At 52.5% G+C, this 12,832-nt stretch overlaps 2 protein-coding genes across 2 annotated transcripts; one reads left to right on the forward strand and one right to left on the reverse strand.

The window, feature by feature from the left end:
- Positions 1-5,764: 5,764 nt before the first annotated feature.
- On the forward strand, positions 5,765-8,710 carry GMORB2_5568 (Myb-like DNA-binding domain; the record flags this gene model as incomplete). The annotated part of the gene is made up of 3 exons (XM_035467538.1): positions 5,765-5,787; positions 7,058-7,819; positions 7,888-8,710. 3 exons carry the CDS (start codon positions 5,765-5,767, stop codon positions 8,708-8,710), a joined length of 1,608 nt encoding a protein of 535 aa, XP_035322504.1.
- Positions 8,711-10,268: 1,558 nt separating this feature from the next.
- Positions 10,269-11,303, reverse strand: GMORB2_5569 (tRNA (uracil-5-)-methyltransferase TRM9; the record flags this gene model as incomplete). Its single annotated transcript, XM_035467539.1, has 1 exon — positions 10,269-11,303. The coding sequence occupies one exon, from the start codon at positions 11,301-11,303 to the stop codon at positions 10,269-10,271; it is 1,035 nt and encodes a 344-aa protein (XP_035322505.1).
- Positions 11,304-12,832: the final 1,529 nt, after the last annotated feature.

A 12,832-nucleotide genomic window follows, 5' to 3' on the forward strand; every position in this document is an offset into this window, starting at 1 on the left:
TTTCTTTCTCTCTTCCCTCCCCCCCCCCCCCCCCACACACACGCACACTCACTCACATACTCGGCACGGCGTCAACAACCAACTAGGCATTCTTGTTCACGGACACGTCACTTGGGAGAAAATGACTGTTTACGCCACTCGTTGGGCTCTCCCTATATTTTCTGCTGCCTTGTTTGGATCTATCGATTACTTCGTTACTCTTCGCCTCAACGCCATATCCGGTTCTCATTCCCTATCGTATCTTCTAGGCAGAACTACACACGTCACCACGCGATCTGCGCCCCCTCGCTCCGCCTGCGAAAGGATAAGATTCTTACTATCGAAAAGACAGAGAGAGACAGAGACAGAGAGAGAGAATGTCTCAATCCATTACAATATCAGAAGCATGGGGTATTATTGATCGATGGGTGGCTGATGCAGTGATGCAGTCTAGATCTTGATGCCCGACTTGCCTTTTTGAAAGCCTGTGTGAACAATCGGCCGGTGCCGATCTCAAGCCAGCGATCTTCTCACCGCCACGTCCTGTTTTTCTCCTGTTTTATCTTCTTTTTGCCGCCTGACACTCTAGCTCGGAGGAAAGAAGTTCAGTAGCATGCTGATTACTCGATCTCCCCCCTCTCCCCTACACGATTCCCATAAGGCTCCCCTTGTGGGGTACTGAACTGCAAATAAAAAGGGACTTGCAAGAGAGGGTAGCTCTGCATACCTTGTTCGGGGGCGTGTCCATAGCCGTCTCACCGGTTTTCTCCCCCATCTCACCTACACTCTGCAGGATCCCTCCCCGACTCTCTTGCTGTCCTGATACCCTTCCTCCTACCTGTTACTCATGTCCTATTGGTTGCGGCGCTGGCGAGGGCGAGGGCGTGAGAGAGAGAGAGAGAGAGAGAGAGAGAGGGAGGGAGAGAGAGAGAGAGGAAGAGGGAGAGAGGGAGAGGGTTATGGAGAGAGGGAGAGCAGGCAAAACCGTAGGAAGCCTACTCATACTGACCCATTAAAGGCGGTGGCGAGCATTGTGCTCTAAGAGACGGGGGTGCATATGAGCCAACACAGCAACAGCAATGCGTAACCAAGTCTTTGAGAAAAGTCTTCACGAGGCTTGCGACTCTCACCCGTTCACTGGTCAGCGGTTATCCTCTATTAGCGACCCCGACCCGTGTGATATACTCTGTAGGCTGTTCTGCTCCAATCGTCTTCTTCTTCACCTGATTATCCTCCAATCCTGGGCGGATTTATCCCGAAAAACCCATCTCTGTACAGCGATAGGTCGGAAAACTTGCGGGCCTCTCAGCCCACATACATACAGTCGTGCTCACGAGACCACGGCGCCCCCCGTGTAGAGCAGCAGATAGGTCCGGCGACGATATGCTGACTGTCCTTGGTTGGCGCTCGAGGCATATAGCCTCCAAGAAACTCCCTCTTGTGTGCCTAGGAAGGCTGGTGATGGGAGTGTGGGAAAAAAGAGTATCCCGAAATGTCCGTGTGTGCGCTGAGTCCTTTCTCTCTTTTTTTTTTTAACCGCAGCCATGGGCTTATGATCCGTTGCGCCTCGTAAGTAGGCGTCAGTTGGGTGCTTTGGAGTGTTTTGGGCAGCAATAACTTCTCGTCTGTTTTATTTTTTATTTTTTTCAATTTGGATTTGGATTTGACACCCCACGCTCACTGCCGCTGCGGGACCAGCCTCCTCACTCAAGACTAGCGGCAGGATTGCTGCAGCTCAAGTGTCTTGTAACAGTTGTTCGACAAGTGTTTGCTACTATTTCCACTCGTTGACCGCCGCCTCAGCAGCGCCGCCACAACGGGCCTGAGGGCCGTGTCCATGAACTCATGGGCGAATAGGGCTGTCATCAACACCGGTGCGCCATCGACAGAGGCTTTTCAGATGCCACCCCTCTCCACGCGACACGCCTCTGTTTGTCTGTATGATCACAGTGTCTGCGTCGGCCTGCGGTGCAACGGAGAGGAGCAGGCCTTGCCCTTGTACCCATCGCATACATACTCGTACTTGTCGTACGTGCGATGGACGTGTTTGGAAATTGAGTGACGAGCCGGGCACACCGATACGGATAAATTGACAAGCTGCGTCAACATGGCAAAACGGCGGTGGGTACCTACTGATGTGATACGAGAAAAGAGCGAGAAAAATTTCTTTCTTGTCCGAGCCGGTCGTGGTGGATGCTGTGATGCAGCTCTGGATTGGGGGGGGACGGAGGGAGGATGGCTTGCTTGTTGACTGGCAGACCGTTGGCAAGCAACTAGGAACGGATGTACACCGCACATGAAAAGTGTAGGATGATACTCATAGGATGACGAAACACTAACCAGAGTGGTTCGTGGGGCCGAACGAACTATGCGGCCCCCCTGAACCCAGGCCAGCTAATAATAATGAATGCTGGCAGCAGCTGATGCAGGGCCTGACAGCGCACTTCACACCACCAACTTGTCACGCTGGCATCGTTCTTGGTGACTTGAATGGCTCTGACGGCGTGGGGTGTGACCGTGAAGCTGCTGATACACGCTTTAAGCCGCCATAGGTGGGCGCTCTTTTCTCTCCTGTCTTTCTTTCTAAAGCCCTCCTGGTGGTGCTTGGTTCGCTCCGACGCATCTTGGTCGATTGACCGCCAGTTCATCGGAGGAAAAGCAATCAGCCAGGTAGCTTCCAGTTTGTCCACTATTGCAGCCAGTTGCAGTTGCTCGGGCCTGGGGTGTGCTCGGACCTGGAGTTGCGCGGCATATTGAGCCCTGTTTGTTGAGCCAAAAGAAGAAAGTTTGATGGCAATTTTGCAAAACAAACAAGTAGCATTCTTCGGTAACATGGGAGGAGAAATCATTATTAGCTGTCAAGTGTGCAAAAAAAAAAAATAGATGTGACGGACGGTTGGCAAACCGCGTCTCGCATACGACGTATATGTATTACGTAGCTGCAAGGTGCCGGGGTCAAACATGGGGAACGAACGATGGCTGTTGGTGCTCCAGCTCATGCAGAGGCGAGATACACCAGTGAACCTGCCCAGTCCCAGTATAGTAACAAGTTCTCGACTAGGCGCGCCTGTCGCGTGTATCATCAACTCTGGCTCGTAACACAAAACTCCCAGACTCACGCACGTGGCTGCATACCCGTTCCCTGACAGCGCTTGAATCCAGTTGATGACTCGTATTGTCAGTTCAAGATCGGCAAGGTGGCGAAAAAAAAAAAGAAGAGAGAAACATTGTGAAAGAAAAGGAGAGGGAGAAAGCAAAAGATTCAAACTCGAGTGTTCATCTCATGCCAGGGTAAGAATATTTCCTTCGCCTTTCTTCTCATGAGACAGTGCTGTTTGCCCTCCCTCCCCCAAACCTGGACAGCCCTGCCTGTGCTGCTACATCTCAGGCTTGCATAAATGAGGGGTTGGGCGGGAAGGAGGGAAGCAAGGAAGGAAAACAGACAGAATAAAACAGGACATAGAACATTGATGGTGGTGGGCGTAAACACACATCAAGCATCCATCGGAAGTGCGTGACTTGCGCGTGCAGGATGTAGCGGGGACGGCAATTGGTAATTACGACGTAGGCCGGGGCGAGGCGAGGGGAGAAGCAACGGGATAAGGAGAAAAATACCGGAAGAGATGGGAAGTGTGGGCGACGGAAGGCCAAATGTGGACGAATGTGGGCGTGATTGATGACGACGAGAATGTGATTACCTGTACGACGCATGAAGAGGAAGGAGCAAAGGAGGCAGGGAGGGGTGCGACTGGGCGCGTGCAATCATCAATGGGGGTCAATTTCAGAGAAATCGCCATTTTCAAACCTTGAATATTTGGCAAGTCATCCATGCCGCCTACGCCGTACCTGCCCGACCTTGTGCACTCACATATACCGGTACACAGAATGGCACTCGCTGTGATGGCCGATATTTACTGGTAGCACCCACCGTTGGTAATGCTGTGCTGTACTAATCCTCCCTACTCGGTGTACACGGCGTACTTCTAAGTGCAAATCTTGGTGCGCACACCGTCGTCGTCGTACAGTCATCCAATATTATCAGTGCCTTATGCTGCTACCATACCTGTACAATGAGGCAATGAGGCTACGAGCTATATATTGCGGATATTAGGCAGGCACTACCGTCACACGCTGCTCTATCAACCCGTAAGTGGCAGAGATACAACTGGGATGTGTTTTCGCTCCCCGCCACTTCTCTCTCTTTCCTTGTCCATGCTGCTGCTTCTCCTTCTGCTTTTGACTTCTGCCGCCTCTGCTACTACTGCCGCCTCTGCCGCAGTCGCTGCTGCTCTTGTTCCCTCACCATCCTCATTGATGTCTCCCTCCTCGTCAATCACACACCGTATCTCCTCCGACCCGTCATGGATCCCGTCCCGCCGTCCCACGCACGACCTACAGCCCACTCCGTGGCGACGTACCCCGAGTTCGGGCATGAGAAGTCGGCCGTTGGATGACGCCCCTGTCACGCAGGCACAAACCTGCGCAGCGCAGTTCACGTGTTTAGCGGTACAAGTGGGTTGGTATTATTATGGGTTGTCTGACCGCTGGTCCTGATGGCAGTTACTGATCAGTGACAACAACTCGACTCGATCCAGCAAACGCTCTCCTGCCTCTATTGTGCATACGACCATCTGTCCTGACGTGTCTCGTTGCTGTTGTCGTTATTGTCGTTGTCAGCTGGAGAAATGTCCAGATGACTCTTCTGTGCTGTACTGTGCTACTGCTGCTGCTGCTGCTGCTCCTGCTCCATTGCCTGTACGGACACTACTACGTGGCTAGTGCGTCGAGGCTCTATCCTTGAGGACCCCCTTTCAGGACCCTCCGGGCCCTCCCACACCACACCCACATCATCAATGATAGGTAGTTGCAGTATGAACTCGTGGATCTCACGACAAGGGCCAAGCTGATCACTGAGACCCAGTCAAACCAGGCATTGCTCATTATTACCCCCGGGGCCGGGGCCAGGATCGGGTGTTGTAACACTTATAGTACATACTTGCACAACTATTATAATATTCGGTACTACTACACATACTATTACCAAGTACAATGCGCACGATAGGGACAACTAGGTGTGAGTAATACTCCGCACTCCATACAGTCAATCAATTGCTCTCCAATGCCACCCACCCACCGCCTCGCTCTGTGTGCACGAGTACGTCTCGAGCTCATATTCATGCTCATGCATGATTTCGTGGCAGCTTCTATCAGCCTGGAGCCACCACCACCACCCTGCCGGGTTTGCTACGAGTGCCGTGTTCACACCACGTCTTCCAAATTCCCCGTCTCTGCTCTGCTGGAAACTCTACCGAGCATGTTTCGAACATCGTACCGAGCAAGCATGGGTACCCCGGCGTCCATTGATCACGTCGTACTCGTAAGGGGTCGACAACTCGAGGCAGCTGGGCTCACAGGGAGACTTCTACGAGCAGTACCCCGTACGGAGCAACACAAACACGAGGCCAGTCGGAATTTTTTTCTCTCTCTCTCACTGCGACACCTCACATTGCCAACCCTTCCGCACGACGGCACGCCCCGCGAAAAGCACTAATGTAACTACTAGTCCTGGTCCCTTGGTTGCTTGAAAAAGCAGCCAGAAGGACCAATGGAGACGGGAGGCTCTTGATTCTGCAGTCATAAAGAAGACTACTACAGCCCAACACCGCCTCCCTTTGCGTGGTCCCATGTATGCGGATCCACCCATTGTGTTGTTTGGACGTTCCGCGGGGGTTTTCCTGGTTATAGGCACAGTCCAACTTACACATCATTCTATGTACCCCCTGCGATGTACAGCAACGTCGTACGGAGGTACGAGGAAACATACAGATTACACTCACGTTTTAATAAGTACTTTTATTGTCACACCCCTGGGGTGGCATATGCACGACCATCTCTGGAAGCCCCCAGTCGTCTCCCTAATAATACCGCCACCCCTTGGAGAGACCCTTGGGCTCCTCACAATGATATACCTTGCCGCTCATATTAATGGACACCCACATTACACGCCTAGGCGGCCTGGCCATAAAGCCTGCCAGCCTAATATACCGTACGGAGTACCAGAGTACGATTGCCTTGTACTCGTATGCCGTGGGCTTGTAGTATCAAGGAGCATGGCTTGGATACCCGTCCCCCACTCCCCCCCCGGCTTTCCGTGGTCCCTCTCGCTCTCTTCGTACATGGGCGATGGGTCTTGACTGTTGATACATGTATGCTGCATGTTGCCTCCCCCCGGTAAACCCCTCCCATCAAACACTCTCAACATTGAAAGTCTGCAGCCATCAATCCAAGCATACGACTAGAACCACTTCCTCGGGCCCTATTGCACGGCATCCCATACCCCCCCTGTCGTGCGTCCGTGTCTGTAGGCTGTAAACTTCTCGTAACAATACTCGGTACACGCCAGATACAGGCTCGGGCTACCCGCCTTGTCGACGTGGGACCTCCTGCCCTACCTCTCTAGCATTATTACTCCGTCCTTGGCTGTAGGTTGAACTATTAGTCCTACCCTTCGCTCAGGCTCCTTCCCTCTAAAATTTCGACCTTGACACACACACGTCCGCGCACATACATACACAGCCCAAGATATCGTTTTCTTCCCTTCTCTTTTCCTCTTACATGCTACCTAAAACCTTGTTCTCAACCTCATCGTCATCACCATCATCACACGCTTCTTTTCTGACTGATCCCCCTACTACTCCAACCGCCTTGTTGAGCTTCGCCCTTACTTCTCTTATTGGCCAACCGCTAGACCAATCACCAAAGATTGACCAGGGCACATAAACAAGAGCCATCCATTCACCTTTCGACTGGAAAGAGAGGACCATTGCCTAGTCTTCTCCCCCCCTCTTCCTCTTCACGACCAGAGTCTCCGTCACCTCTTTCTTCGCCAATATCCTCATCTCGTGTTGTTGATAACAGTAGCTGCCTTGGACCGAGAACAGTCGGCAACGCTCCTCAACACTCCCCTCACATCGTCCTCAAGGACGACTTACACTCAACCTCCTCCCCCCCAGAAAACAGCAATCGTGGCTTCCACCGCGACGATAAGCCACTCCGAGGCCTATCCCCTTCTATCTAGATACGCTTCTTACCCGTCAGACATCCGTGCTGTGATCTACACCCGGACGCCCTCGTCAAGCCCCCTTGGGGGGCGATCAGAGGCTAACAGCCGATCCGGGAGCCCACAGCTAGACATCGTCCAGCCGAGAGGCCTCAAGCGCTCCTTCAGTCACCTGAATCCAGAAGCGTCTCGTCCGTCATCAGCAGGAGCAGCAGCAGAAGTTGGTCCTCTCCTCAGCCGTCAGCGCGACTGGAGTTCCCACGCGGTGTCGACCGTTGCCAGCAACCTGAACGTCACCAACTCTCCAAAGGTGGAACCGGCTTTGGCCACCTCCCCCGGCCCCGACTCCAATGAGCCTACCGTCTACTCCCAGGGGAAACTTGGACCAAAGCCTGTGCCACCGCCACAGCACCATCACGCTGCCGGCAGCAGCGCGACGAACCCGGCAGCGCTTCTCTCAGGACGACAGCAGCCCAGATCGTCAACGCCGTCGAATGCTCCTTCCTCGCGCCCGATAGCTCCGGCGTCCAGGCAGAGCGCAAGACGCAGCATGCCGCCCTCGAGTCTGGACCAGCCGGCCAAGAAGCAGAGTAAATGGTCGCAGGACGAGGATGCTCTGATCATTGAGCTTCGGGGGAGTGGGATGAAATGGGAGGACATCTCCAAGAGGCTTCCGGGACGGAGCGCTATAAGCTGTCGACTCCACTACCAGAACTACCTCGAGAGGCGGAGTGAGTGGAGCGAGGACCGCAAAGACAAGCTGGCACAGCTCTACGAGAGGTGAGGCCTATTGCTGCTAAACTTTGCCGTTTCTTGAATGATTCTGACATGCGAGGAATGAAAAACAGGTTCAAAGCCGACATGTGGGCCAAGGTGGCCGAGGAGTTGGCGGTTCCGTGGCGAGCCGCCGAAGCCATGCACTGGCAGCTTGGCGAGCAGGACATGGCGAGGAGGGCAGGCGTGATACCGTTTTCCCTCGCAGCCGTAAATGCCGAAGCGAATGCAGCTGGACGCCGAAACTCGCCATCTCACAGCCAACTGGCAGCGGCACAGCAGCAGCAGCAGCAGCAGCAGCAGCAGCAGCAGCCACCGCCGCAACCAAAGACCCAGCAACACGCCCGCCACCACGAAGCCGCCATGAACCGTGAAGCTCGCGACAGAAAGGGAGCGATGCCGGCGGGAGACCTATACGGGCGAGTCAGCCATCCCAGCCCCGTGGAGAGGTCCCGTCCCTGGGCGATTAGCGAGCCAGAGAGGGTGCAGACACTCAGGGTCCGGGCGCCGGCGCTCGAGCCCAGCCCCATCTCGTACCTGTCGGCACCGACACTCGCACCGATACAGCCCTCTCACTACGCCCCGCCACCTACAGGGAGAAACCACCTGCCTAGTATTGCGGAGCTGACGACGGGCGTGGCGCCGTACGGACCTCCCCCTCCATCACACGCTGGACTGCCACCGACACCGACGTCGACGCACACGGGTCCCCCTTCGTCGGGACTGGAGCACGCGGGTGCATACCATCACGCGGCGGCGGCGGCGGGGGCGGCGGGTTACCCTCCTCCTGGTAGTGGCATGGTTCATCCGACGGAAGGCCCGCCGCGACTGAAGAGGCCTTCGACGCACGAGGACATGTATGGTGAGGGCATCAGCACCAAGAGACGACTGGGTTGAACACCTCGCATTCCTTCTCACGAAATCTCCTTCTCACTTCTTCTTCTTGACTATTATTATCTCTTCAATTGTTTCTTTTGTCCATTACTCTTTCGTCTCTCCGTTTTTCCATATTTGCTTACATGGATAGTATGGGCTACTATGGCTTTGAGCCTCCCTCCCCCATCTCCACTTATCCAGCATTTTGCATTGAGAGCTCTTTGAATTGTTTCGTTTCACTTTTTTATTTATTCTCAAGAGATATATGTTTTCTTTTTCTTTCTCACTTCATCTTCTTCTACTTGTATCTTCTTTGGAATTTTTCTTTCTCTCTCGGTACATGATTTCTTACTTTCTTCTCCTTCATTGGAAAGCAGGGTTTTTCTTCTTTACATTTACAATTTGATCAATCTAGGTACACAACCTAGGTGGAATGCATGCAAGGAAAGGGGAGAGGAGGGGGAGTATTTGCGCAGGAACAGGGATATCTTAGACGGGTTTTTCATTACAAGAGGTTGTTTATTTATTTGATTTGGTAGAAAACAGAGCCTTTTTTTTTTTGGTCACTGGTTCTTGTTTCCCCCTACTATCCCTCTATTGTGTAGGTGTTTTCGAGTTTCAAACAAGAATGGCTCGGTTCGCCTTGCCATACGCGTCGGTTTCGCTTGCCACACGACCCTTGCGGGTTTGTCCTGTCAATGCCACGAGATGATGTGTGGGGGGGGGAGGGGGGGGTAGAGGGGGAATTCGAACTCGTGGCCGTTTTCCGTAAAGAGGTACAGAATACAAAAGTACACATGACCGTTTTTCTTCTCCCCTGCCCTCTTCCGGGGGGCGGATGAGTTCCGTGACCCTTGATGCGTGTGATGGTAGTGACAAGTCTGTTGACAGGTGGAATCCGGGTATCGTGGCAAGGGAGGGGGGGGGGGGACCCAAGGATCCTCAAGGCCGGGGTCAAGGATCAAGGATCAAGGGTCGCAAATGTTGTAACGGTAAAATACGACGTACGAATAGTCGTACTCGTACCGAAAAAAAAAAGTATTTTAGGTAATAACGGACATGGTCATCTTCGGGGTATTATCTCTCTCTCTCTACCTTGTTTATTGGGCGCTCTGGTGCGCCCGGGACTACGAGCAGGGATGCTGTTCATGTTGACATGTTTGTTGTTGACGATGATGGTGATGATGATGATCAATGATGTATGATTGTATCCGTACCCGTACCCGTACCCGTCGTTAACTAGGATGATCAAGTTCATGTGTGTGCCGGGATATGCATGTCAAAGTTCATGTGTACGGAGTACCCGTACCCGTACATCGGGATGTAATATTAATCTGTCGAGTTCATTGTATGCTGTCAAATCATCAATGTTTCTTTTTTTTTTTTTTTTAAAAAAAAAAAAAACTCTTTTTTCTTTTTCTTTTTCTTCTACCGTCTTCTTCACCTTCTTCTCTTATTTCTTTTTCGTTTTATATGTCATGTACATCGTGATTCATGCAGTGAATAAAGACGCGCGTCTTGTCTTTTTATCCACAAGAGAGAGGGAGAGGGAGAGATCATCTTGACGGATGATGATGGTTCAATACTCCCTCGTACAGACGACCCACCAGTTATCCTTCTCGTAGCCGGCATCCATCACCACGCCACCCACGGCGCGGACATCAGCCTCCAGCTCGCCCTCTCTGTACAGATGGTAGTATCTGTGATAGGTTGTGCCCTGTCCCGCGTCTGCGTCTGCGTCCACATCCGCCTCCTCCGCGAGGGTTTGGTCCTGGTCCTGGTCCTGGTTCTGGTTCTGCTTATTCCTCTGCTTCTGCCTCTGCTTCTGCCTCTGCTTCTGCTTCTGCTTCTGCTTCTGCTTCTGCTTCTGATCCTGCCCCTTGACCTTGGGGGCGCGCATGACCCAGGGGACGAGGGTATCCTGGTCGCAGCCGGGGTGATAGCCGCGCCTGGAGTCAGCCTGCTCCAGAGCCCACACGTAGAGGAGCACGGGCCCGCGGGGCACCACGGCGGCCAGCAGGGACGACACGGCCTCCCGACGGCGTTCCGGCGTGGACATGTGGTGTATGACGGCTATGGACATGGCGAAGTCGACAGCCCCGTTGCGGAAGGGAAGGCTCAGGCTGTCGGCGACGTGTATGTCTCGCGTCTGACCACCGACTGCTCCTCCCCCTCTTCCTCTCCCCTCTCCGTACTCCCCATCATCACCGACGGCGGCGGCGGCGGCGGCGGTGGCGGTAGTCCGTCGAGTACATGTAGACTCCCTCGCCAGACGGACCAATGCCTCGCTGCGATCGCACCCGAGCATGTGCACCGATGGATTGACGGACATGTATCGCCCGTTGCCGCAGCCGACGTCGAGTCCTACGGAGCCAGGTGGCAGGTCCGTCAGGAAGCGAGCCACGCGCGGCCACGGCTTGTGCCGCGTGGCGGAGAAGTGAGGTGCTATCGCGTCGTATACCGCGTGGACGTGTGCGTCTTCGTACGACGGTGCGTCTGCTGGTGCCGTCGTCCTCACTGCCGCTGCTGCCCCCACGCCATCATCATTCTGTGTGACGGCCGCGGTAGTGGGAGTAACATCAGCCGCCCTGGGAGATGAAGTGTTATGCGCCATTGAATTCCCCCCCCCTCTCTTTTCCCTCCCCCCCTTGTTATATTTCTTTTTCCTCCTTTATATTTCCTTGTATGATTGGTGGGATCTTATTGATGTGCTGGGGATGAAAAATCTTCTTTTTTTTAAAAAAATAAATAAAAAATTAACGAAAAAAAAAAAAAAATTCTGTGAGGAGACGGAGAGGAACAAAAAGAAGAAGAAAAAATTGAAGCGGGGCGGGGCGGGGCGGAGTGGGAGGGTGTGATGATGTGATGGATTAGCGCGCGCTCCCTCTCTTTCTCTCTCTTGTCAACCCTTGGGACTTTGTTGGTTAATATCGCCTCCATTCAAATCGCATAATACGACATGATTTTCTCTCTTAATTTCGCCCATTGAATTTGTACTTGTATCGCCAATAAATCTCAAACACTAGTGTCGGAATCTAGAACTTGATCTTAATTGCCACTTTACCCATTGGTCCCTTCCCCTTCTCTTTTCTCTCTCGTTTGCTTGCCCTTGTCCTTGTCAATCAATGATCTCCCTCTCTCTCTCCTCCTATACGGAGTATATATATATATATATATATATATATATATACACATATACATATACATGATATACACACACACACACACACACCCCTCCCCGGCAATGTTTCATCCCCATGCTTCGGCATTCAAAACTTGACAGGTTTGTACCCTGATTCTTCTCATTTTCCTTGTAAGAAGGAAAATAATGATGCATTATTTTATATCTCCTTTACTAAAATCACATTGGACCGAACTACTGGCAACTATAGCGTCAATCTATACATATTAATAATGAACGAGTTGCATGAACTGGAGAACTGCTTCCTTAGTACCGATCGCCCAAGGTTGCATCGTTTCAACTTGTTCTCGTCTTTCCATCCATCATCCATCAGCCCATCTCATCTCATCCCATCCCACCCTCACACACACACACACACACACACACACACACCACGGAGTATCTGTACTACTATACATGTACATATACGACTATACCTATCACTGCTACCGTAGCATTTGCTTTTGGTCCGAACTCGACTTCCCCCCCCCTTCTCTCTCTTTCTCTCTCTCTCTCTTGCCCTACCCACCAAACATCCCATGTTAGTACTACTACTACTACTACTACTACTACTCCGCATGCATTCTCATATTCCGTAAAACATGGGTAATCTACGCGTCAACAGTCCCCAAGATCCTTACAACTACCTTGTCTTGCCTCTAGTATGTAGGGCGTGATGGACTTGACATGGCTGGCCCACAATGCGTAGACATTGCCTTTTCATTACTTCCTTATGCAAATCATCAATCTTGACTCCGCACCTTCACCCTCACTCTCACGTCCACCCGTCACCCGTCACCCGTCGTGTTGCGCGTACAATAGTAGCTCTCGTTATACATGCCCACCCTGTATGCCCATCTTATAGCATTCCATCTTCGGCTTGACAAACGTCTCACACCCCGGAAGGGTACCCGCTGATAACAAATCGAACCGATGATTGCGGGCATGGAGAAGAGCATGGA

The sequence above is a fragment of the Geosmithia morbida genome (assembly GCF_012550715.1).
Source record: "Geosmithia morbida isolate 1262 chromosome Unknown scaffold_4, whole genome shotgun sequence".
In the NCBI taxonomy this organism is placed as follows: Eukaryota; Fungi; Ascomycota; class Sordariomycetes; order Hypocreales; family Bionectriaceae; genus Geosmithia; species Geosmithia morbida.